The sequence below is a fragment of the Excalfactoria chinensis genome, chromosome 2 (assembly GCF_039878825.1).
Source record: "Excalfactoria chinensis isolate bCotChi1 chromosome 2, bCotChi1.hap2, whole genome shotgun sequence".
NCBI classification, from domain to species: Eukaryota; Metazoa; Chordata; class Aves; order Galliformes; family Phasianidae; genus Excalfactoria; species Excalfactoria chinensis.
The window spans coordinates 102,647,548-102,675,526 of NC_092826.1; the positions used below are offsets into that span (position 1 = coordinate 102,647,548).

At 35.1% G+C, this 27,979-nt stretch overlaps 1 protein-coding gene across 1 annotated transcript in view; it reads right to left on the reverse strand.

The window, feature by feature from the left end:
* The window catches only part of AGMO (alkylglycerol monooxygenase), a 172,877-nt gene that overhangs the window by 91,744 nt on the left and 53,154 nt on the right, over positions 1–27,979 (reverse strand). Inside the window, exons 4-5 of the mRNA XM_072329343.1 lie at positions 7,936–8,039; positions 2,625–2,720 (exon numbers count right to left, since the gene is read on the reverse strand). Coding sequence (XP_072185444.1) covers positions 2,625–2,720; positions 7,936–8,039 — 200 coding nt within the window. The remainder of the gene's footprint in view (positions 1–2,624; positions 2,721–7,935; positions 8,040–27,979) is intronic.

The window sequence follows — 27,979 nt, forward strand, 5'->3', positions numbered from 1 at the left end:
TTTTTTTGTTGTTGTTTTTCTGTGACAACAGACCTTGCTAAAGAGTCTGTCCCCTTCCTTCTCATAGCCTTCCCTTTAGATATTAACAGGCTGCAGTCAGGTCTCCCCAGAGCCTTCTCTTCTCCAGGCTGAACAGCCCCACCTCTCTCAAATTGTCATTGCAGGAGAGGTGTTCCATTCCTTGAATCATTTTTTTGACCCTCCTCTGGACTTGCTTCAACAGGTCAATGTCTCTCTTCTACTGAGGACTCCACACCTGGATGCAGTACTCCATGTGAGGTCTCGCCAGTATAGGGCAGATCATTTCCCTTGACCTGCTAGCAACATTTCTTTTGATGCAGCCCAGGATACAGTTGGGTTTTTGGGCTGTGAGGGCACACGGCTAGCTCATGTCCAGCTTCTCATCCACCAGCCCCTTCTGATTTCAGTGCTTAAGGCCTTTTATTATTACTAAAAAATGGTATAGTGTAGCTCCTGTATAAAATTTACAATGTGTAAAATTGAGAAGTTATTTAAAATAAAAGGACTAAAGCTAGCTAACACCAACTATTTCTTTAAGCAACAAAAACACCCCAAACTGAAATCTGGACTTAAATAAAATTCCTTCCCTTAGATGCAAACTTTCATATACTTTTACTTTTTAACACTCTTAAAAGTCAGGAAAATATCTGTTAGGGGAAAGAAAAACAAAACAAAACAAAACAAAAAAACAGAAAACAGGGAAAATCTCTAAAAATCTAAACAAATGAAACAAACCACATTGAGTGTAATAGTTAAAAATCAGTTCAACATCATCAAAAATACTTGTTAGTTTAAACCTCCATGTCTACAATAGCTGCTGCTATTTCAAGTCCTTTATGGTCTCTTGTCTACTGGGTCCTTACCCTCGAGAGAAGAATAGGGTGTAATCCTATTTCTATTTTGACACTGTTTTTGACCTTAAAGCATGGCTTCAATGTATTTCAACTGATTTCATTCTCATTGCAATTTCAATAATATCAACACTATGAATTTCTCTTTAGTAAACAAAGATCTATGATTGGATCAACTGGATCTGTATAAAAGAACCACTGTTTTCCTACTGACACACTAATTTAGCAGTAAGAAGGGCTTACGTTTTCATCGAGAGTGAAATAGTGAGTGTTGTTTAGACTACTGTCTAATCTTGGCTCATACAATATGAAAACTGCTTTAGAGTTGAATAAAGGATTTCAGACTTTAGAAGGATATAGGTGATTCATAAGCCTCTGAAATTCATTTAGATGTACATTGTGGCACCAGTGCTGGGACTCATTGACTTACTGCTAAACACCGGAGACATCTCTGAGACAAGGAACAAATAGCTTCAGACAGAAGAGAACAGCTAAATGAGGCACATTATATTTTTTCTTAGGAATAAAACACCTAAAAACCAATTTGGAAATCCCAAGTTATGGTCAAAGAAATTGCTACCATTCCGCTCAGAGTACTTATTTGCTATAATTTCAAACTGCTGGATCATATTTGCTCAAAACTTTTTGACAACATTGAGTTTATTGCAGTTCTGGTGAAGTTTGTTACATTTTATTGTAAACCTTTGCTATTCACATGATGTTGCAGAACTTGAGACATGTATTAATTTGTTTAGAAATTTGTCCAGAAGAACTGAAATGTCAATAACAAAAGTTTGCTACTGGGCTACTGTAAATAGTTTCTTTTTAATGGTTGTGTTGTTTTGTTTATATACATATATATAACTACATACATATATGTAGTTTGGCAAACACACAGAAAAGATAGACAAGAATTTAGCCAACATAATCACCTAGAATAGCAAATACATAGAACAAAATTGTTTTCCAGATGAATCATCCTTGAGATGGCAAAATGGAGGAAAAAAGGTATTTGAATAATCAGGGTAATCAAAGGAGTGAAAGTATCACAGAGTAAGGTAAGATGAGGCTACTGACATAATATGCAAAAGTAGTGCGTAGGAGAAGGCAGAAGTTCAACTACCTAAGAAATGCGGGAAACTACTTAATAACTGCAGTCTATTATTAATTTTATGCGCATGTAAAAAATTTTGCATATGCATTCACAAAACAAATAAGCAGGTACACTCATAAACAAATAGCTATCAGGAATCAAAATCTTTTCATCTGAGAAGTACGTTAAGATGGAAATAATATCTGACTTGCTACTCTGAACAATCTTTAAGCGCTATTTTTTGGACACTTTTCCCTATAATATTTATCCTAGAAATGAAATCAGATGCAGTTATCTGCCAGAAAGTTTTAATAAGCTGCAAAATAGGAAAATATAACATTAAAATAAAAAATAATAAATAATAATAATTAAAAGATTCCCTACAGTTACTTTTTTTTTTTTTTTTTTTTTTTTTTTTTTTTTTTTTTTTTTAATCTAATTGGGACCAACTGGCCTCATTGCTTCTTATAAACTTAGCAATATATATTCAGAAAAAGGAATAAAAATGAACAGATGTTTCTCCTTAAAGAAGTCAGACAAAGATTTTTCTTACACAATAAATCAGCTGCTAGTGGATTTCCAGGACACTGCTCCAGGCTAACTGTTTAGGCATGGCTTAAAAAAAAAAAAACAAAAAAAAAAAAAAACGGGGGGGTTACCTCTGTATGTATCCAAAACTGGTAAAGCAGATTAAATTGCAGATGAACAGCAAACACTGATGGTGGAATGAAAAGAGCCATGGGTAAGTTGAACATCTGGAAAATGAAGAAAAAAATATACACTTATCACTCTAAAATTGCAATGATATACTGAAGTACTATCTCAGGAGCTCAAAGCACTGCACGAGATAATTCCATTTTAAAATGCCTCTATAATGTAGACATTAGATAGAATAGATACTGATTATTATATTGCTACTAGGCATGGAATAGTGAGTGAGATATAAATTTCTGTGAAAGCCATTTATCAAAAGTAATAAAGTGAGCAAGCAGTAAAATCAAGAATTCAGAAATCCTGAGACGACACATTTATTCTCTGAACTATACAAAGTAGACAGTAACATATCCTTGACATGAAGGCTTTACTTTTAGGGAAGAACTATCACAGAGTAAGCAAGGTGTGAATTTATAGCACTGTACCTTTTCCATCCCCTATGCAAGCACCAGAAGGGTAAGGCAGTTTACTCCACTTTCAGAACCGATTACAAATTCTTACCCTAACTTGCTTACAACATATCCCTTGAAACCAGGATAACTGGATTACAAAGATGGGCTGGCACAGAAGTAGTTTCAGCAAACTATCTCCCTAGAAAACACAGTCAGTTCTTATGAACAGAGAAAAGTCTCAGTAACTTCAAAATCAACTGCTCCACTGGCTGAGCAATAGGATAAGACTTCCAATGCTTTGACATGTAAAACTTATCTTTTTTTCTTCCCACTTTGGCTTGACATTCCATTACAACAGCTAAATTAAGAAGTTAATTCTTCCCTAAACAGATTCAAATTCCTTTTCTACTTCTCACAAAATAAAGTCTTTAAATATCAGAGAAAGCAATTTGAAAGCCACGATAGTCCTCCTGAGCCAGAAATTCCTTAAGCATCGGTCTGCAGAAAAACAATGCATAGTATTATCAATGATATTCCTCCTGTTACTGTCAAGAGATCTACCCAGTAGGTAGGACATCAAGCTGGGGCTGTGAAACAAATGCACTTCCATCCCCAAGATGTGACTGACATAAAAGTCACCACAGTGATTTCTCAGTGTTACAAGCCAGTGGATAACTCCAGCTTGGTCTGCTGGCTTCAACACTGGAAGGAAACCACTAAATTGCATCAGCATTACCTGCAAGGGCTGGGACAGCTGTGATTTCAAAAGCTACGTTCATGCATCACAGCTGCCCCACAAACTATACATACACTGTTCCTGTTTAAGTGCCTTGGAAGTTGTTTTTCAAGATGTAAAGGAATTCAAAGTTATTAGAAGGACTGCACTGAGCTTCTGGAGTTTACAGAACATCAATTGTCTAGCTTTAATCAGTCCTTGAAGGCTGAAGTGTTTGTGCAACATTTTTGAAACCAAAAGAAGAGAAAAAATATATTGAGAACTTGTACTTTATATGTTTAATTACTAATAATCACTCAATCTCTATAAACACACACAAATTCATAGCTACTTTTACTGAAGGTGAGAGCTAGAAAATGTCATCATGGAGGTGAGGCATTTAGGCATGAAATTTTGAGGTGGGTAGGAGACATCTTTTTATAGTTAGATACATAGAGCAGATCAGACTACCACCAACCCTGACTCCTCTAGTACTCAATTACTAAAAGTGCAGTAAACTTCAAGAAAAGAGACTGGGAGATATTTGTCTCATGACAGCCAGAGGGCTGGCATGTTTTTGCTCAAAATCTTACAGTGAAGCCAAGGAAGGACTAGGACACATGGCCAGTAAAGTTACTGCAGTTTTCTCTTATTATTGATTGTACCTGTCTAATGGCATGATAAGAGCAGGAAATTTTTTTTAAAAATAAGAACAGAGAGGAAGTTGATTGAAAAAAAAAGAAAAAACAAAACAAAACAAAAAAAAAAAAAAAACAAAAACAAAAACAAAACCCAGATGGTTTTCAGATTATTCGTGGAAGTGATTGCAGGATTTAAAGCAGAGTTAGAGATAATACACTTTTCCCCTAAAAGTAGCAGATGCAATTTGGTGATATTTGGTGGTATTTACAGGTAACTCAGTAGGTAAGGAAGGATTGTCTTCATTATACAGAAAAAATGTGAAAGATTATTTCTGAAACCTGAAGCCATACAAAGAGATGAAATCCTCTTATATATATAAAAATAAATAAATAAATAAATAAATAAATAATAATTTAAAAAAAGTCTCCTATTTGTGGTTGCACTGCAATAAGATCAACATCAAAAAGAAAAGAAGAATAATTTAATAGTTTTTGACTGGAAATACCAATTCACCAAATAAAAACATTTCCTGGGAATGTACCAGCTTTCACTAATCTGCAGAAGAAAAGCTTTCCTGGCTCAGAGATGGAATTTCTGTTCAAAACTGCAGAAAAATGTTTGTCACACTTTTACCACATGTGAATTCAGCAACAGAAATTGAGAGAGAACCACAGTGAGTGATAACCTGGGGGTAAAGGCCCTCATTGAGGAAGTGGAGAGGGATTCATGCATCACAGCTTTGTGTCAACGATTAAGGCACTGGCCTTTCTGGAACTGTATATCCACCACATTGCTGAACGCTCTCTGAATTGGGCATGCTCTATCTTTCTGTCTAATTTTAAGTAAAAACTTATTAATATTTCCACAAAGAAATGGAAATATGTGAGTATCCTGAAGTTTAGCAGAAGGGTGGTGTTTCCTGAACAGGGCCAGGACTGAGTCCGTCTCTCTCCAAGCCCTGTCTCTGGGGCTAGCTGCTGATCTTCTCAGCAAAAAGCAGAGGGACTCCGGGGCACAGAAATGCTGCGGTGCTCTGCAGGAAAATTACCACAGCTCACTAGTTAGTTCACAGGGAATATACTTTTGTGAGGATTCATTAGGAAATAGAGATTCTGTGCTGGAACAAAGAGTTATCTGTTTCCCTTCTAAAATTATATTCAGGCATTTCCACCACTTTTAAAGCAGCAGGTATAATTCAAACCTTTAGATCTAAATTAATTCAATAGCTTTAGATAAATTTGAAATTAAGTCTTACCCTTGGATGAAAGTTTAAAACTGGTACTCAAAGAACTAAGCCACATCTTTTCATGGTGCATATGGTGCATTCTCCTTTCACTACTGCACTTTAACTAAGCATTTCATCAGTTGGAAAAAATAAAATGTATACATTAGCTTGCTGATATCTTCTTAGAAATTAATATACATTCTTTCCATCTTCTTCACTCCAGATAAGCTTCAAAACCACTTCTCAGTCTACAAGTAGGTCTGCTTCTCCATAACCTCTCCACTGGATGAATGGAAATGCCTTGTGTGCAAGTGATTTGAAGCAACCTTCAGTTTCAAGGTCAGTACAGCTCATGCCACTGATTGTACTTAAAGTACATTTTTCTTTTCTCTTTCATTTCACCTCTTTTCAATCAGCCCAAGCACAACCCACACAGATGGATATGCTGATTTATTTATCGTACAATTTTTAACTTAAAACACATACAGATCTGGCAACAGAGAAGTCTCACAATCCCACAACCTCCACCATGACTTTCTCACAGCACCCACAAAACTGGATGGAAACTGCATTCAAAAGTACAGTTTCAGTGACATCAGACCACTCTCAAAGATTAACGAAAGATTTCACTGAGTTTCATCTTCTATGCAGATACATCCGTGGGGTTCTGGGAAAGTCTGGCAGTCCAAAAATAACAGAAGTGCAAGAATTAGCAGGAATTGTGTTAATGCACATTAAGACTTTGGAGAAAGAAAACCATCCCACCTCTCAAAAGTGCTGGGGGAAGGAAAAACCTCATATTTACATCAAGAAAACACTTTGGTTAATAACAAATATTTGGTTGAAAAAACACTGCACACAAGTGGATTCCTATGCTGTTTTCCCTTTGTTCAAAGCAAATCAATGTTAAATGAGCATGTAATTTGCACAGTGATACCAGTGTGGTCCTGAGGATGGTCTCCAGAACCTTAGAAAACCAGACATGTTGGCCTCCCTGAATATTTTGTGCTCTCAAAGGCATCATCCTCAGAACCAAGCAGGCAGGCAAAGTGCTCATACACACACCCATCTGTACATACACAGGCTTTTTGTCTCTTTTGAATTATTGTTTTTGTTAAGCATTTGAACATATGGTCCCAATGGGTATATGTTCAAAGGTTAAATCTTTAACATGGCCATATTTATACAGGAAGCAGAGCTGTGACAGAGATATTTCCACTATTGTTCATTATGGCCATTTAAAGTTGAGGCACTGCTGCTAACATCAGATGACTATTTTATGAATAAAACTAAGAATTTATAGGAAAGAATTTAAGAGAAAACTAGAAATATTATCCCTTTGTCAAGTTCCTAAAGAACCTGTCTCTTTTTTTTTATTATTTTTTGGAACCTGCTGCTTTAACTAATCTCATGTTATGCTTTTGACAAAGTTAGGAACAGCAGGCTAAATCCACGTTCAGTTATGTGAGCATAAATCCAGTTGTTCATAGGCTAGTCAGAGAGGTTGCCAGAGGTCTGTGAGTTTCTTCCACCCATGTGTATTACACCTCACTGGAACACAGCTTTTATTCATTTTATATATGTGCATTATATATATATATATACACATATATATATATGCATATATAAATATATTTAACATTACTTTAATATCTAATGCAGATAGTTCAAATTCTGAAGTTATAATATCAAAGAAGAAACAAAAATGATTGTATCTGAAAATATATGTTTATAAATCTGTAAATGAGTAATTATCTTATTTTTTATTTGATATGCACACAGCTCAGTATTTAAATTGTCTGAAACAAAACTAGGTAAAGTGGTGGCATACTTCTTTGACTTACTTAAGCGCTGACATATATGTCATGAGCAGAAACAAATAAATCTGCTTGCATGTCCAAAGTAATCTTTATTTGTTTTTTTCTCCACTCCTTTCAGCTACACAGACAAAATTTTGAGTAGTTATATTATACTCTGAACTTTTCCTGTACATATGCATGAATAACTAAATAGAAAGCTATGCTCTTTTACTTGGGAAATTATGAATATATTAAAAAGAATTAGCCTTCTTAACTACTGTATCTTTTTGCAAGTTTGCTTTAAAATCATCAATTAATGTACTTTTAAAGCTGTTGACTTTCAGATTCTTCATTTTCATCTCCTCTGCTGTTCAGAGCCAAATATCTTAAATAATTAATGTTTCCCTTTGAAGGGAATAAATATTGCATTTTCACTACCACTAAATCATGATGATATTATTTGTCAGATCTTGTGCAACTTACCCAGGAGGTGTATCTCTGCAGAAAGGACTGTCTCAGGGCTGTGAACAAGTTGTAATCTTCAGAACTATGATGTACCTGGTGCGCTGCCCACAGTATATTAACCTCTGCAAAACAGATAATTTCTAATGATACATGTGCCAGTGAATAAAGTAATTCTTGTTTCCGATGGCCTTTTTTTCTCCAGCTAAATACAACTAATCTTCCAATTTACACATTGTTATTATAACATAGTGTAACATAGCATAGCAGGTAACAAAAACTATTGCCCAGAGCTGAGTTTCAGTAGGATGGGTTAAATGTCAATAAGCAGATACAAGTCCATATAACTTTTGTGTCGATGAAGAGTGAGAGAATACAGTAGGAACTAATGTCATCACTGGAGGGACAGAAAGAGATATGAGAAGAGAGCTTAACAGTTAGAAAGCCTGAGCTCAGTCTCCTGATAACATGTGATTCATTAGGAGCTCTGTGGGGTTAACTGGGACAAAGACTGACTGTTTCTTAAGGCTTTTATTGTTTAGTAAAGTTATAATTCAACACTAGAAGGAGACACAAAATGTTCCAGAAATCTTATGCTACATATTTAAACAACTTAACCAGCATCTGCTGTTATTCTTATGCTTTTCTGGAGCATGTAAATCCACTTGTACCACAGACCACAAAACACCATTGCCTGCCCACTCTTTTTACACAAATGGAAAAACAAATGGTTTCTTGCTGGAAAGTGTTGGAAATTCTGGAATTGGTCAAAAGACAGCAGTTGTTCTCTTGTGTTACAATTCAAAAAAGTTTCTGGAATAAGGGCAAAACCAGTGTCATGTGTTTTTTTTTTTTTGCTTTTTTTCCTGAAAGTGTGACACCTCTGTTGTACTACAGTGAAGAAGAATATTTCAAAATCCTATTTGTATTTCAAGGCATTTTCTCAATTAGTGCAAATTTGTATGCTCTCTTCACAATGAATATTGATATCTAAACAGTCTTAAGTGGGAGGCTATCAAACAGAAAAGAAAGCCAGAAACACTCATGGCAATCAGATACAAAGATACAAAGAGGAAGACCTTAATCACAACAAAATGAGAAAGTGGGTGGCTAATGTAGATCAAATAATGCCTATTTAGCACAAAAACTAACTCAGGGTCACATACATCCCAAGGGATTAAGCATACTCACATCCTCAGTAGATTACAGAATTTACAAGTTAATAGCTCTCCATCAGCTGTGTGGTACCTTCTCCACTGAATTGTTTCACCTGACATATCAGAGAAGTGCCACTGGCAGATATTATAGTACCACTTGATTTTATAATGTGTATTTAAAAAATTATCTAGTGTCAAGTTTCCACTCAATAGTTCAGGTCTGTTGATTAAAATCTGTTTGCAATATGAAGTAATGCCAAAGAAAATGAATCTTAAGGTGCCTTAAACATTTCAATGGACTTGAAACAGTCTTGAAACTTGAAATGGTCTTGAAACAGGAAATAACAGACTTACATGCTATATATGATGAGATTTTAAAACATAATGGATTCTGATGGATTTTTGACAGACTGCACGACAACACCATTTCTGCACATTTTCCAAGACACTGAAAATCCTTACCATTGATGAATTGAAACTGTAGGCTCACTTATCATAAAACTAACTTAAGATTCAATCTGAAAATTATTACTTCTTTAAAGACATTTCTTCCTGAAACAGCAAAAGGTTCACTGTATAAAGAATTAGTGATCTCTCTCTAAAATATAAATATATATATATACATATCCACAAAAGTAACACTAACAAACCATCTTGACTCACTTGTGCCTAATGAGCTCACTAGGAGATGAATTATTCAGGTGAGCTTCAGTACTCAATAATAATTTGTATTTAAAATGTTTCCCAAGACCTCAACAGAAGCTAAATGAGTGAACAAAGCATCTGAAAAGGTGGAGGTTAAAGACCTGTCTCCTTAGTTGTTTTAAAAGCATTTACTTCCTATCACAAACTGTGTGTAACACAAGCCTCCACTCAATGAAGTACAGCTGTACAAACAGGGTACAGTAACTGGATCTTGCTTCTTTCCCTCAGTCATTTTTCTGCATTGTGAAAAGTTCAAGGAAGAGAATCTATGATGATTTTTACAGTCTACTTTCATTCTAGTTAAGGTCAAATGGCTTTCAAAACGAATTACTAAAAAGACATTTTATTAACATTCATTTTTCAGTTAAACTGCCTCTTACACTAACAACGGTATGAAACAAGGTAACTGAATATTGGTAAAATGTTAATCTTTCAGATCTGCAAGTCAGCCTAAATGATCCATCACTCAAAAAAATACCACAGGAATATTAGGGACATAAACAAAAAATTACGTCAAAAGTAATTTAACCGCTAATGCTACTTCATACTTTTTCTGCTACAGTAAAGAGAATTAAATCTTCCTGCTAAAGTCTCCTCTTGCTGGCATCAGTGTCACCATCTGTGCTAAATTCCCCGATCCAAAATATTTTCTGTCCCCAGCACTAACGTAAAGAAACTGATTATCCATTACTTCTATTTAAAAGAGTAGAACAGTGTCATGAATCAGTGTGAAATGGATCACCCCAAAACTCAATCTGTAACCATTAGCACACTAAAAATATTACCACAATTGCAGCTAAAAGACATCTCACAAATGTAAGAAACACATCAAGCACTCATTAAAGAATACAGCTGATTGCTCATTAACTACACAAAACAGGGAAGTATGTGTCTACAAAAAGGGTAGACCCCTTGCAAAAGGATTGTGGTATTATTTTCTCATTCATATGTTATGATGATTGCATAAAGCAAAATGAAAAAAAATTCCTTTGAATGAGAATGAAATTATTAAAGACCATCTCACATATACTTTCTAATGTTTATTATTATGTAATGGCCAAAAATATGAGTGAGATACAGTTGTAGTTTTGTGCGTGTGTGTGTGTGTGTTTATTTTTAAAGAAAATCTGGGGTATGATCATGTTTTGTACCACCAGGTAACAGTCACCAGTGAAGCCACAAGTCTTAAAATAAAATAAAATAAAATAAAATAAAATAAAATAAAATAAAATAAAATAAAATAAAATAAAATAAAATAAAATAAAATAAAATAAAATAAAATAAAATAAAATAAAAAAATAGACAAAAGAACTGCCATCTAATGCTCTAAAGAAATTTTTGATGATGCTTTCTAAGTCAAACTGTTACAGAAAATAAAAAAAAATACATAACTGAAATACTCATATGCACAAAATCACTCTTTTTCATTGAGGAGAGTGAACGCCATAGAAGCATGGGATATTTCAGGTTGGAAAAGTTGAGAGGTGATGTCTAGTCTAACCTACTCCCACCAGAAACAACTACCAGGTTTCTGAGGATCAACTAAGCCTTGGAAAACTCCTAAGACAGAAACTATGCAAATTCTCCATTACCCATTCCATGAGGCCTGAATGTTCTCATGGTGGAAAAGTATTTCTTTATATCCTGTCAGAATTTCTTTTAATATCCAGCGACTCTTGTCCTCCCATCATACACCTCTGCAAAAAACTTGGCTTCAGCATCTTGATAGCCAATGCTTCATCTGTGCTGCAGAGCTACATTTAGGGTCCTCCAAAGCCTCTTTCTCTCCTATTCAGTTCCCAATTTTCTTTTTTTGTCAGTAGAAAATACTGGACTAATGGTAAAAAACAAAACAAAACAAAAAACACCCAGATCTTCATTTTCCTTTAGGATTATGATTAGGATCCAAATTTCTCACCCAATTACTTTAGCAGTCGCAAGTCTAAGTCTGAGATATCTTCATGTAGACTTGACAAGCTAGAGAGAAAACTGAGGACCTGATGATAAACCATCCATCATCCACAAAACATAGCACTAATTTCCGTTCCCTTCTCACCTATCTAGATGGCACCATTCATTCTCTCATGGAATTACATGCTGAATATTTCAGGATTTATACTAAGTGACGTGAAAATATTCATCAATCCTGTACAATGATAGCATAGTAACAGTAACATATTAAACAATAATTAACTTCAGAAGCAAGATGTTGTTGTGTTCATCTTCCTTATATCCAAATAGGGCATCTGATCTCCACTCATTAAAAGGAAGACAAAGAAATTCACATTGGTAAAGGAGGCCCTTACCCCGTTAGGTATGTACTGAGTCATGTAAGGTTTTTATTCTCTTTCAGTCAACACTGGTTGTAGCAAAGAGAACAGTCAAAAATTTATTTTTAGCATCTACTTAAACAAAATCTTCAGTTTGACTACATGTCATCTTAAAGATTAGATACATTCCTTATATAGTGATTAACTGAACTAGTTATATACTTAGAAGATAGGTCCTGTTGCTACCTGTTGCTACAGATTACCACATTATAACGAAGCCAAACACATGGCAAGAAATTCTCACCAACAGTGTGGTCCCTCCAGAACCCACCATAGCAAATGAAAATTGATCATGCTGTAAGACTACTTTTCTTCTGTCAGCATTAGTAGAAGTTCCAGGATAGTTGATGAAAATGCTCCACTTATTAACAGAACCACAATTGTTTGATTACTCACAACCTTCCTGCTATGCTCTAATTGATTTGCCCCATTCATGCTTCTGAAATCTTTGAACAGATCTGTTTTCATGCACAGCTCTTATCAAAGGTTATCCTTACCACTTGAATTCTGTATTGGATTAACAACCACCAAAACAGAAATTCATAGCTTTATTGCTGGGAGGAGAAATTACTGTTTTTTAAAATAAAAGTTGGATAAAAATAACTGTCTTGAAGCAATATGGATGCCTTTAATAAGATGTCACCTCAGAATCTATTGTATCTTACATAGAATCATAAAGGCTGGGAAAGACCACTAAGTCCATCTAGTCCAGTTGTTGACACATTGCCACTATGACCACTAGACCATGAAAAAGAAATCTTCCTACACAGATTAATCATCACCTCTATGTCGAAAGTACATATGACCCATACCTGACTCTTATTAAGTCTGTTGTGGTGTGGTCCCTCTTTCCTCACTCTTCTAACCCAACTTTGCTTTATGCTTTTCATTTAAATGTTCAATAAAGGTTGTAAGATAGGTTGTATGCCAAAAGCCTCTACTTCCTTCATATAATGAATTTAATTTTTATAGAAACAAGTTCTTCCCTCAGCTACATTAATGTAAGCATTGGGCTGTATGGGCTTAATGAGAACAAGATTAGATCCAAGGACATATCTGGAAGACTATACCACATGCCACACACAAAGAAGCCTGCATACAGGGAAATGTATATCTCATTTTGTTTTTTCAATAAGTCATTTTAGTAAGATTTTGTGCCTTTGGCTACAGGGAGTGTTAGTAATAGTTTGTGTTCTTAGGATAGTTACGCCTAAGAATCAAAAGACTAACTATGAGTAGAACCATGATTGAGTCATGAGTTAGACAACAATTTATTGAATGGCTTCAAAAATTTTCTGAACTTTCCTCTTCTTCACATTTTTATTGGAAAACACCTACCTATCATAGAGTCACTCAGGTTGGAAAGTTCCACTGCTGGTTAGGAGAACCATACTAATTTAGTCTTTGTTTCTAGCATCTATCTCAGTAGTTTAAGTGAGCAAATCAGAAGCACCCCTACAAGCCTCAATCTATTACTCTTTGGTCATTTTGCAATTAAATGTTGCAATACTCAGGTAACTACAGCATAGACAATGCTTCATGTCATATAAGCAGTCTCAAAGGGAAAATAGTGCTACAACAAGAAATTCTGAAATATACTTAGTTGTAATCCAGCAACTTTGCTAGGAAATCTCCCTAGGCACTGAACTTTCCGTGATGCTAGATGTGTATTTTCTGTGCTTTGTTTAGTATTATCTGTTTTTCAGCTCTCTTCTTGAATTACTCTATGTGGTCAGCAAACTATTTACTGAGTGGGCTAACTTATAATCAAGTAATACATGGTGTATGCTCCCATGCCTTACAAGAAAAAATTGGAGCAACCTTCTACAAAACCTGCCTCCAGAATCTGTGCACATGCCAAAATGTGCTGTTTGATCTGCTGCCATACCAGTTGAAAACACAAAACTTCTCCCACACGAAAATCTACAATAAGATCTGCAAAACTTAAGATGCAGAATGGTCTAGGGAAACGTGGGAAGACCCAGGACAAGCCAATGCATTACATATGCTACCCAGAACAAACAATGGCCTAGATTATATCCCCTCATAGAAAAAAATCTGTGAGGACTACAGTATACTCCCATGCACTTCTGAATCTGTAAAGTATTTAAGACATAACATGGTTAGAAAAGCAGAGCTTGGCCAGGTCAAAAACAATGGCCAACTCAACCAATAGATGTCCTGTGTTATTTCATAAGAATAGGACACCAATGGAAAAACATGAAGAAAACGCCCCAGTGCTCCCCAGGACTTCCTCTATTTTTCTCATAAGAGTAATTCCCTCAGAAGCTAAGCTCCGTGAATCACAATTCCCGCAACACAGTTATATCAATACAAATACAAGTCTAAGCTCATTGCAGCAGGTCAGTCCTAATCCACAGCCAAAATGAAGTCCTTCATACAGTTCCTGAGAACTGAATGGTCTCTCTCCAAAAATACCACAGAAAACCACAAATAATTACTAAGTAAGGATTCAGAAATTAATTCACATTGACTCAGTCTCTGACTTCATTCATAATTTTAGCCCACTGCTGCATCTCCCTCAAATTCTCTTATACCAACTTGCCTGAGAAATCTGTTTCTCACAAGTTCCTTGAGCCAGCTCTCCAGTTGCTTGGACCAGCTCTGTGGCAGTTTTGTTTGCATGAGTTCTAAGTGATCTCTGTTGCAAAAAGTTGTGTCTTTGTACTTCAAGGAAACGTGAAGGCAGCAACTGTTAGACAGTTCCTTGTCTCTTTCATGGTTGTAAAAAGTGAGGCCATTTACTGTCTGCACTGGCTTTCATAATAGATTCTTTTCGTGTAATAGTCTGAAAACAGCTCTGATTATTACCAAATAAATAAATAAATAACCAGAGTCACAGCACCTTAAAAGATAACTACATCATAGCATAAAATCCAGTTTGTAAACCCAGTCCCAAGCCATTCCACATTTCCCCACATACATGCACTATTTGACCAAATCCTTTGGTTACCCTTTCTTCAGTGGAAGTTCCTACTGGTTATAGTGATTCTTGCCCACCTGACACTCTCAGAACCTCCTGATTGAATGGCATGGCATGATATATATTAACTTTTGTAACTCACTGCTGTAGCAAGTTTTTGCAGCACTTAGCTCTTTCCACACCAGACACGACTATGAAGAGGAGCATATGGCTTACTAATCACCCAATCACAAATCATTCTGTTGAACTAGATTTATATATTACAATTAAAACCTGCAATAAATTCCTGTGTAAAGGAGAAGATCCTCAGCAGCTGGTGTAAAATGACTTCTATAGCGCTATGTCAATTCATACAAGCTGCAGACTTGAGTCAAGCTTTTCCAAATATGGCTGGTTGCAGCACTGGCAATCCTTAGTTCTGAATATTTGCCAGCCTGTATAATATAACTATAATATAACTTGGTGTTGCTGAATACTGATGTCAAACTGTGGTATAAATGTGTGAAACACATTAGCTGTGACCAAATCAGCACTTTACTCTTTAGTTTGATGATAAAAAGAACTGAAACTAAGTTAGTTCTTAAAAAAAAAAAAAAAAAAAAAAAAACACCAAAAAACAGTTATTTCATAGAGCCTATAATAGATACATATTTTACGGCTCAAATTTCTTACAAATGTTTATAAGATTTTTTTCTGAAATCTCTTTGCCACTGAAATGTCAGCTTACACAGTTTGTGAATATATTCATCTTGGAGGTTTTTAGAAAGAAACTGCTGGAATGAAATAGAGGGAAAAAAAAGAAAAGAAAAAAAAAAAAGGATAATCCATTTTATTTATTTACTTTTTTGAGAGAGAGAGAGAGAGAGAGAGAGAGAGAGAGAGAATGAGAGAGTTCTTATTCTCCTGCATTCTGGGCTGTCTCTACACAAGATTGATGTCTGGTGTCACTGTTAGGAAGTGCAAACTGTTCAGCTTCATTGCAATCTATGTCCTCATCCTCCTGCTCCACAGGATACCACATACTTTGGCAGGCAATATTCAGATGGGAAGCACTTTAATGGCAAGAATGGATGCCAGTGAAACCTTTTCCCACAATGTTCAAAACTCTAAACTTACATACGCTACAAAAAAAAAAAAAAAAAAAAAAAAAAAAAAAAAAAAGCTGCAGGATATAAGGAAGAAAACAATAACTGATACTAATTTAGCCACATTAATCCTACTTTTTGCCCTTCAGAACAATACATTAAAAAAAAAAAAAAAAAAAAAGAACAGGAAGAAATTAAAGTCTTCCAACTCACAGACAAAAACAGACTTTTGAAAAAGAAATATCCATGAGTGCTTCATTCAACTTCTACTTTGCAGGTTGCATTCCTGCATTTATTTATTTGGTTCTTCATTTTTCCAGAGCCAGAAAAAGTAAGTCTCAACACTGATAATGCAGTGCGGTTATTCTGGTGTAAAAGTGGAATTAGTTCTACAGAGTATGCTCCTGCAGGGCTTTAATTGATTTATTAACTAAGTTCCTGAATGATAGATACATTGAAATTGAAATGCAGATTAGACTTGCAAAGGAATCCATTAAAATTTACGGAGAATATCAGAGAAGCCTGGGGGACATACAGGATACACTACACCCCTTAAATCAACATTTAAAACATTCTAGGGGAAAAAAATATATATATACGCATAAAGAAGAAAAAAAAAAAAAAAAAAAAAAAAAGTGTATGCACAAATTCACTCCCACCAGCTTTTGGATTTACAAACTATAGAAAAAACCCAGGCAGACATTTTAGGCAATGCACATGTGTTCCGTATGGATATGATCCAAAACTTACTGAATTCAGTTAAAAAATGTCTGTTAGCTTTACCAGCTTTTGATACAGGTTCATTATATATTATGCAGTTCAAAACAAAGGACTGTTAACACTTCAAACTCAAGTTCAGTCATCTAGGCCACTCATATTTATTTTTATGCTTGTTTTATAAATGTTTCACATTGTTTCTCTCAGAAATCAAATGAGCTAATATATGCTTGGAGTAACAGATAGTGTAAGCTTATTTAGCAGTGATAGACTCATTGTTTATTTGTAGTGTATGTGACATATACAAAAAGAAATGTGCATTTTCAGCAGTGTTTACCGTATGCTCCCATTCATAGCTGACCATAGATGTTCTGCATGCATCAAATAGCTACCTATTGTTGCAGCTGTCATAGAACAGACTGGCTCTGGGCACTATGAAGGATGCTAAAAATTTAACATCCTTTTCCATTTATCCTCTGAACAAGAAGAACATGAAAGCCATACAAATAGGTAAACAGACCAAATCACAGGCAACTTGTCAATGTGTGCAGCCACAATTTAAAAGTAAAAAAGGATCAAATAAGCTTGCTTTGATATGGATCCAAGCCAGGATCCATCTGGTACAGCCCAGCCTCAGGTCCATCAACTAGAACTACCTAGAGGATGCCTCTAACACCAGAATGCAATCCAAAAGTTCATCTTTTCCACTACACTCTGCTCTGTCCCTTCAGCACAGAACTCAGACAAATCTAAATTATTCCTACACAAATTCAGGCTCATTTTTATGTTGAAGCCATCCCTAGGGCTACAGCAGTTTAATTAGTCACATGCAGCAAAAAAGCATAAATTGCACTTCAATAAGGCCTTTTACTTTGTTGTCCACTTCTAATGATACTGTTTTATTTGACTGTGAGTCAGAGGTGTTATTTATAAATATATTTGGGGGAAAAAGGAAGTAGAATAAATAATTACTAGGTGAAGACTGGTAAAAGCATACTCAAAGGAGCTTCTCTTGTTCAGCCAATTCCAATGTTGCACAGTTCTGGTAGTGATAACTGTGGGGCCAAACCTTCTTCAGCACTCCCTGCAGACACAAATTCCAGGCCCAGGAGTTTAAGTTGAAAGCTGGCAACAACAGCAGCTAACAGATCAATCTGGAGGTGTTGGGGAACAGGAATATGAACAGGCTCCTCTGCAGCTAATTCAGATTGATTTGTGAAAGCACAGTTATAGCACTTGACCTGTAAAAATGCACGCCTCCTACATGCTCACTGGTTTTTGCAGCCACATCTTCTGGCTGTCGTTACATTTACTGACTTTTAAGATTTACATGTAATGTCTGGATAATTCGTAGCTGAGCTAACAGAAAGGAACAGATTACAGAGACAAAAATGATTTTTAACTAATTAATTATGTCATAGTAATATATTCCACTGTACTTTAATTAATTTTTATTCTTTTCCTATTTTCCTATTTGCTCTAAGCCTTGAAAACAAGCTGAGATTGGAAGTTCAATGCAGTATTTATCTACTTTACTTTATTCTTTCCAAGAACACAAAAATAAGCATTAAAGCTATGAAGTGCAAGACACGAGACTGCAGAGTTACCTCGACCACTAAAGTTGTATATAGGAAACAGACCTGCCTAAGAAGAATAGTCTCCTCTATTTTATAAAGTGTCATTATTATCTGGCAAGTGTAGGATATTTTATTTTAAATATAAAAATAGATTTTATTATTATTATTATTATTTTCTTTCCATCTTGGAGATATCTGGTTAAGATCCATTGCAAGCCAAAACTACTGACCCAAAATGAGAGCATGCTGCTGGCCTCTTTAAGCAGACTGTGCCAAATGTAACTCTAGTCTACCAAAAAAATCATACTACTCCACAGCCAATCTCCTCCCACAGTTGGCGGGGGAGGAGAGGGAAACAGAGAGTCTCTCTCTTTATCTGCAAAGTGTTGATTTTTTTATAGAAAACATACTTGTAAGTACATTTTTTTACAGTGTGTTAAGACATATCAAACAGCAAGTATTTATGTATAATTTCATAAGATATTTTATATGCACGCCTGTACCAATTATCTCTACACCCAGCATGGGAGCTCTCAAAGCTTGTAAGTTAAGTGAACACCCCATATTCATCTCAGAATTAACTTACATTCTGGGGTGGAAGGCCCCAGCAACAGATGAAGTCTTGGTTTTGGTTGCTCAGCCCACAGGTACTCAGCAACCACTGAATGGTGGCCAGAGGGAGACATGGCATAACTGTGTCAGTCCAGGCTAAGAATATCCTTTGCCAAAACTCTGGAGGAATTGCTAAAAGATAACATGAGGGAATCAAGACCCAGACAATTGAAATGGTATAATTTATAGCATCTGCTGCCAGTAATACAAAATCTAGGCTAGATCTAGTGGTCGTAGTACAAGAACACTCATTACTTTACCCCATCAATAAATAAATATTAAAAAACAAACAAACAAACAAACAAACAAACAAAATAGCAAGGTAAGATCACCAGCAAATTTTATTTATATTCCAATTGCTGCTGGAACGCATCAATACAGTAGATTCACATGCACTTATAAAGAACTAGAGAACCATGTATGTAAGTATTATTTTGAAGAAACTGACCAAATTATTTAAATGGTTTTTAAATTGCTTTAATCTCATTTAATGATATTCCTAATTATTCAATCACTGCATTTGAGAAGCAACATATTTAATAAAATGAAAAAAGAATTAAAAGACAGGGACGGAACAGTACATGTCTCTGTGCCTTATTTTATAGAATGAAAATACTGCTTCATGAGCTGATGTTTACTTCCCTCTGGTTCTGGAAAAAAGAGCTGAAGTTTATGACTTAATTAATGCTTTCCTTATTCCCAAGACAAATTACAAGAAACGTGGCACTACCCTGAAATAAATAAATAAATAAATAAATAAATAAATAAATGAGAAAAAGAATAATAAATGCCTTAGTAGAATGTTGGTGATCTCATAAACATTGTATACAGATAGATAGATCTGTTTTTAAGCGTATAAGTAAAATAAACACTTTCATTTTTTAAGCGCTCAAGGCAAACATATTACCACATAGATGTTCACCTAGTTTTAACCACACCACTCTCATAATCATTGGTATACATTTCCTGAATGTTGACTACAAAACTTTAATTCCTGAGCTTTAACTTCTGTGCATTTTTGAGTATCCAGGATCTAGAAGCATCAGCCTCTTCCGAGACTTGGGACCTCCTGTACCATAAGACCACATAAGGTCTGAATAATCAAACTTACAAGGAAAGATTTATAAAGGTGTACAAAAGACAGATACATTTGTTTCTGGAATAGAGTAGGACTGGTGAAGTAGAGCTCAGTAGAAAAGCAGGTGGTTGAGATTATAATCAACCAATCAAACAAACTCAAGAAACCTGGACCAGATGTCCTTTTTTCTGTTACTAATATTACTTATGTTCCTATTCAGCTGTAAGAAGTTACAAATAGTTTACCTGTTCATATTTTTCTGACTCAAATTACATAAGATCAATGCTCTCACTTCACCATCACATTAAAAGTTATCATGACACTGTCTGTAGTTGTATTTAATAATTTACAATGCTACCTACTCAGGAGAGTCTTGCCTTTTACAGCACAAATTATGTAGCAAGCCATATAAAAAACTAAAGAGTGAAGCAAAACAAAACAAAACACACACATGCACACACACAAAGAAAAAGAAACAAAACAAAGCCACCAAAACCTTACCTCTAAGGGCTAAATGCTACTAGATACAAACAAAATCTAAAATTAAAATATATTTCCTGTATTAAAAAAAATGAAATTTTGAAGGAAAAGTTATGGTCAGGCCTAACCTATAATCACACAGATTACTAATTTACAACTGCATCAAACATGTACAAATCTTTCCTTCATCTAACATGACGCACAGTCCAATCTATAAATACAACTTTGGGAAGGCATTTCACAGGTACAAGAAGTTTAACAAGTCTAAGATCTCTGTACAATTTTCACAGAAAAAGCTTAGTTAAACACAAGATAAGGTGAGAATGGCTCTTGTATGACCGTGTAAGTAAATTGCTGTTAAGAAAGCAAACTTACTGCTAGTTGCAAGGCATATTCTGATGCCATAAAAATTCTAATAATCCACTGAAACAGTTTAAAAATAGTTTTTAAATAGTTTAAATTAATTTAATTAAAAATAGTTTTGAAAAGAGCAACACAAAACATTATTATGACTGGATGCAAGAGTTCATTCATTCAACACATCTTTACTTTCCAAACTGGGTGTCCTCATTTGATGTCATACATCATGTATGTGTGTATATCTATGTATAACATCTGTATTTGATGTCATACATAATGATATTCATGGCAGAGTAAACTGTGCATTGTCAGATACTTTATGAATTATACCATTGTAGATTATTCTGCATTTATATATATTTACATTTAAAATGTCATCATCTTTGTGGGTAAGTGTCTGAGCTTTGATTCCATTCTGCAGGTATTACAGGTACAGGAGCATAAGGCTGAATGTCTAATTGCTAAATTCCAGTTCACATGTATTAGGAGTCTTAGAGAAAACTACACAAAGTGTTCTAATTATCTCTACTTACCCTTCCTGTAGTTCTTAATAAAGTAGGTATAAAACATGTTAGATTTCTTCAGCTACTAATATCCATAGTTGTTGATTGCTGCTAGAAATATACTACACATACCCAGCATAGATCATATTTCATCAATAGCTTTAACAATGCACTTTACACATTTTCTTGATCCTGATTATGCAGAGATGCAAGCATTTTCTTCAGTATGAGGTATGGGTGGTTGACTGATTTGTCTGCCACTTATCATGACAGTATACAGCACATTGCACTTAAATACAGCTGGCTGGGCAGTAGAGTAACAGGATGAATGAGCATAGCCAAAGCCAAGCTTTTGAGGTGGTGGAGAGAAAGATACTTTCCCAGGGGCACAGAAAACATTGCACAGAGATGTCACTATGGATTTCCTTGGGTTGCTCCACTCCATTTTGGAATAATGCAGTTGGCAGGCAATATATGGGTTTTCACTTTTCATCCTGCTTCATTTCAATGTTTTTGGATACCTGTACTCAGAGTTTTCTTGTTCTAGTTTATACATGTTTCTGCTGTTCTGGTAAAGCATAGCTTTAGAGAAATGCTCTATATCTTGGCACTGTCACTTTTAAAGGGAAAGTCAAGTGGGTAGTTTTGTCTCAAGGGTCTTGTTAACTGGGAACCTGTTACATATGGAGATGTGATTATATGCATTTTCAAGTGTTTTGTTCAAACAAGATCGCAGAGATCTAGAGATCTTTTATTTTGCACACTGTAGGGTTTCAACAGCATTTGTATAAGTTACTGAACAATACTAAACAAGTTGGTATTTATCCACGCATTACATCAATTAATAAATTGTCACTACTTCAGCACAATAAATTAAGCATTAAACACAAGAGATGTAGTTGCAAGAGCCTATTTTACAGCAAAACATACTGAGAAATAGTTTGATGGAGTTTATTTCAAAGGATTACAGCCACAATCAGTATGTGATCATCTGATTAAATATTACGTTGGTGCAATGTACACACAGACGTTCATTTACGTAAATTTTATTCTGTCCTTGCACATTTTCATGAAGTTATTTAACCTGGACTAACTCACCTATTGTTTTCACCCAGCAGAACAAAAGGGACATGTAAAGTCAGTCTCAGTGTCAAGAGAAAGAGACGCATAAAAAGTTAAAAGAAACAAGGAGCACAAACATTTTCCCTGCCAGCCACTCCATTCTTTTCTAGAACTCTTCCAGCATATTTGCAAAGGTATCAATATTCTACTTGGCTCTTAGATCAACAGATAAACACACTCAAAATGGGAAAATACATAGCAAACACATTTCTCACAGAATTCTCATAAGCTCTAAATGAATAGTATGGCTACAACATTCTGTTCACACCTAATTCAACTCTTTTTCATCCAGTAAAGAAATCAAGCGAGCAGATAAGACTGGAATCAGATGGCACAATTGCATGTTTAAACGAAATCTGAGTGAGTTCGCTATGAAGATAAGCCTTTTTTTTTCAACTGCTTAAAGATATTTGGACTGCAATGAACAGCCTAATTTTTTCTGAAAACTGCTTTGAAGCCTTCATTTTAATCCAGTTTAGGGATAAAAATAAATGATTATTTCTACAATTGTTAGTTTATTATATAAAAAAATATATCACAAATTTTAGCTCACAAAGTGATCTGCTTCACATTATTTCTGCATTTTGCCTTATACGCTTATGTAGTTTTAAGTAGTTCTTAAGTATTCTTAACACTATCTGCTTTATAAAAGTACAACAGACAAAAAAAGCATGTAACTTCAGTACCAGCAAAAAAACCAAACCAAAACAAAAAACATCCTTCTCACAAGCAACTTTAAAGATAAGGCTTAAGTCTGCAAATTGTTGATGCCTCAATAGTGCCTGTATGTGCAGAAGCCATTCAGATTTCTTCTGAGTTTCAGTGCCTGACAAAAGCAACTGAAGATAATAAAGTCCATGAAACAACGGCACTCTCTGAAAACCAGCAATAAACTTTCTTGGAAATAAGTTTCATAAGAATTTCACACTTTTGGTGTCGAATGGATCTTGGGAGCTTACATATCAATTGACAACCTCATGACCCAAGGTTTATGACCTCATGCACAGGTCATGGGGGAAATTTACAGGTGGGGTGGTCTTATTGCAGTTTAACGAGTGAACCATGAATGACAAACATCTGTATCAAATTTTCAGATAAATCAAGATGATCACCAACCATAAAGAAGCAGATTTTATTTATTTATTTATTTGGTACTGCAAAAGTCTCCTACGGAAACAGACTTCATAAAGAAAATAAATAAATAAATAAAAATAAAAAGGAAGGGAGGAAGGGAGGAAGAAAGAGAGAAAGAAAGAACTGTTTCTTTCCTTAACTTTGTCAAAACATAGATGGGGATCTTGAAAAGAAAAGCTGAACTACTAATTACAAATGCTAGGTCATATCAGAAAATATCATTGAGTTCATAACTGAGAAATGTCGATGTTCTGATGTTGATTTTTCCAAGTTGTTTTTATTGTTTGTTTTTTTTTATAATTTTCTTCGTAAGATGTTTACCCCTGATCTTCACAAGTAAATTCTCTAATGTGGAGCCTAAGTTTTGTTCTTTGGACCTCAATCTGATCTCTAAAATAGCCAAGCTATAGTTCCAGGTCTGCAAGAGCAATCTGCCAGCTCCAGCTCGTACAGTGTTGATGGTTATCCAAAATACAGCTTTGCCCTACCTCATCAACACCCTCAAGGGAAATTCTGATCTAGAATCAGTTCAGTAAAAGTTCTGACAAAGAACAAGAACACTTCTCTGCCTCTCAAATTTCCACTCTGTTACTCTACTTATCAAGATTTGATATATACTTAATCTAGCAGATCAGTACAAAAGCACGTAAAATAAGGAAGAGGTGCAGGTAAGGATACAGCGTGATTAGGCATGATTACAACTTCTTAACTAACTGGATTGCTCCTTAGAAGATAAAGTTGTACAAATTTAAAAACAAGGCAGCTGAACAACATACACGTTAAGTCCATAAACAAGCTCTATTCTGTGTACTTCTGTATAAGTATGCAGTTATGCATTATCTAATGATAAACACTTCTGCAGTACAGTTATTGTCAATACACAGGTAAAGCTTACATTCCCTAATTTCTGACACTTAATTTTAGTTGTAACATCTATTATGAGTATCTATCTATGAATATGGATCTTACCCAGAGCCTATTTATCACACTAGTTTTCTGCACAGCAGAACTTCCAAACTTAAAAGTGCATGTCAGATTTTGCTTATGGCCACTACTTTGGATTAATGAATGAGAGCTGCACATCTGATGAGATCTCCAGCTGCAACCCAGAGTCACAATCTATCATGGACAAGATCTGCTGGGTTCTGTTAGGAAATGGTTTCAGAAGTAGGAGAGTGAAGATGTCAAAGGTCACAGCCAAGAGACAGCTAAGAAAGCCTTACACTACTACCATGAAAAATTTTCATCTCAAAATACATTTGTGCAAATAATTCTACCATAGCAACTAGAAGGACAATGACAAAACAAACAAACAAACAAACAAAAATACAACCAGGGGAAATTATACTCATTAAAGTACTTCCCACAAACAACATTTTACAATGCTTGACTGAGAGAAATGATGAGGTCATAAGGGAGAAGCTGCAAGAAGGATGTAGAAGGATATGTCAAATCCTTTATAAATAAGCATCAAACATGTATTTGCTATGTGTGGCCTTGGTACTGCTGAGGGAGCTATAAAGAAAATCCTATAAAAAGAGAGGCTGCAGAAGTAAATTAAGAACAAAGCAATCACTAATATTAACCTTCCAAGGAGACTTTAGCAGTTGTAATATTGTGGATTTTATAAATCCATAAGGTACTCACTTTAACTATTTACTAATTCCAACATGTCTACATTTCTTTATAAATGATGGTGAGTAATAAATGACTAGGTTAAGTAGATAATGAATAGAATTAAGGTAATGCTTGAGACAGTTGATGTTTTTATAAAAAAAAATACTATCACCAATTCTTCAAAAAGATCATGATAAATTTGAATATACCAACATTTTAAAAATCAGTTCTATTTTAAAATAAACACATTACTTTCAGGGGAAATGGCACTAAGAACACCAACAGCATGATTAATTACAACGTGTAAATGATCTTCCTAGCAAGAATCACCCCAGTCATTCATAGCATTTTGCAGAAATGTGAGGTCTTATACTAAAAGCTGTACTAAAGCGTAATTATGAAACAAGTATTTTAATATTGTACATCTATTTATGCAAATGAAATTATTATCACTTCATAACATACAAGTGCTTCTTCATTAAAAATTGAATTTATCATCATGTTATGGACTTGATCTAGTTAGAAAGTATTAGTTGAAATATTGCACTCAGATCACTTTATATGAAAGATACTGAAAGGCACTCGATGTTAAAGTAAAAAATAAAAACAAATAATTTACTTCCTACAGAAATGTCGAAATGCATATGTTGTTTCAGCTAGATGAGGCTACCTAGGGTGATAACAATTGTAACAATATTATCTGTAGCTTATGAATACATTTCCTGGAACACTGAGTGTTACAGTGACTAAAACAAACAAACAAACAAACAGTCTGTTCTTGGCAGCATGCTGGATTAATAAATTGCATCAGCTGAAGGAAAAAGCAGATGAGTACCAGAGCAATCAAGTAGTTATGGATGGCAGAAATAGTGAAGATTGTTGGGGGAACCAATGGGCAGTCAATTAGAGGGAATCAGGGCTGCTATCTTTGGAGGCAGCTCACAATCAAGATGGAGCTTAAAGTGACTAGAAAACTGGGAAAAATAAATAAATAAATGAAGAGGCATTTATTGTCTCATAGCAGCCAAACATGATCATCTGACAATACCATGTAGGCATTTTGCATGTTGAAAGTCAACTGACAGTATTAAAGACTGAAGAGTTAATGCAGACAAAATATGAAATGGCACTTCCCACTCATACATGCAAACAAACTTTCTCTCTTAGTCTTACTTATTAATCTGAATATTTTTGATTGTTTTTTTTTTTTTTTAACGACAAGGCTTGTGGTCATGGTAAAGGACTACATCATCTGTACCCTGAATTGACGCATCAAGTCAGACTGCTCACAGGACCTGCTGGGCAGATGTTCTGCAGTGCATCTGCACAGATGTGGTTTGTTCTTCAATCAGCCTTAGCACATTTAGAGATATCAGTTTTCTAATACTGGAGATCCAACAGATGTTTTTATTGCCAAAGTCTTACATTACTGTACTCTACAGAACCCAATTTCAGGTTTTAGAGACAAAACTGATATCTAGATGCTAGTAATATATTTAAAGATCCATAGAAGAAGCAAGGGAACTTTGTTCTCTGCCTTCCATTCAGATTTATTTCCCTGTGATCTTGAATTAAATCCTAGACAGGTACAATCTTTCTCCTAACTGACAGCCACTTCTCACAGTTTACAAGAAAGTGACAGGAACGATTCCGTTATCACAACAAACTATTTTTTTAATATCAATTTATTTATTTATTTATTTATTTATTTTGCTATTGGTAAGGAGTTGCCAAAGATATAGAAAGTATAAAAGAAATTTTTTTAGGATATTTTGCTTTATGGCTATTGGGGATGTACAGCAATGGCTTGCTGAAATGACAAAGCTGTTGTTGCCATTCTAACAGCATGTGTTCATACTGAGCTGGGAAAGCTAGATCCTCTGCGGGATGTGGAAGAAGATGGTTAGTTTGACTCCTTTTCCACAATGCAGCAGGAAGGTAGGCATAGCCAGTATTGTCAATGGCATTCAGTTTTTTTGAGAACAAACTAGTGCTCAGACAGATCAGTAGATTCAGTACTTGGAAATCACATTATCTCAAATTTGTATCAATCATGTTGCTTGTTGTGCTGTCAATCATTTACCATCCAGGGGAATAATGACATTCATTTTGACCAAGTTTCAAGCACAGCCAATTCTGTCCTCATTCCTTCATTAGCTGTCGATATACAGTTAAAATGGGAAAGAAACAAACAAACAGAAAATACCCTACATCAGACAGAAATACCAGTGCATTTGTTAAATAAAAATTTAGAACCTGAGCTACTGAAAGGAAGAGACCAGATTAATAGAATATATTTCATTTCTTTAGGGAGAAGCTAATGAGCTGGAAATATTTTGTAAAAGATACAGTGTTTGTGAATAAAGGGATCTGTTTACTCTGAATACCTTTATTCTGAATAGCCAATGTTTTCCAGTGATGAGCTAATTCTAGTGTGTAGATGGTAGTCTTATGTTCACTCATACTTTACAGTGTTCTCTTACAGACCGGCAATAGGAGCAGATAGAATGGACCAGTCATTCCTCATAATGACCCAATCACTTTGGAAGTGGAAGAATTGAAGCTCTCAGGGTAGCCTACTCTTGTTTGGAAACTATTCCATAAACGATGCTTTCATTGCACATATCTGAAAAAGTGTACATAA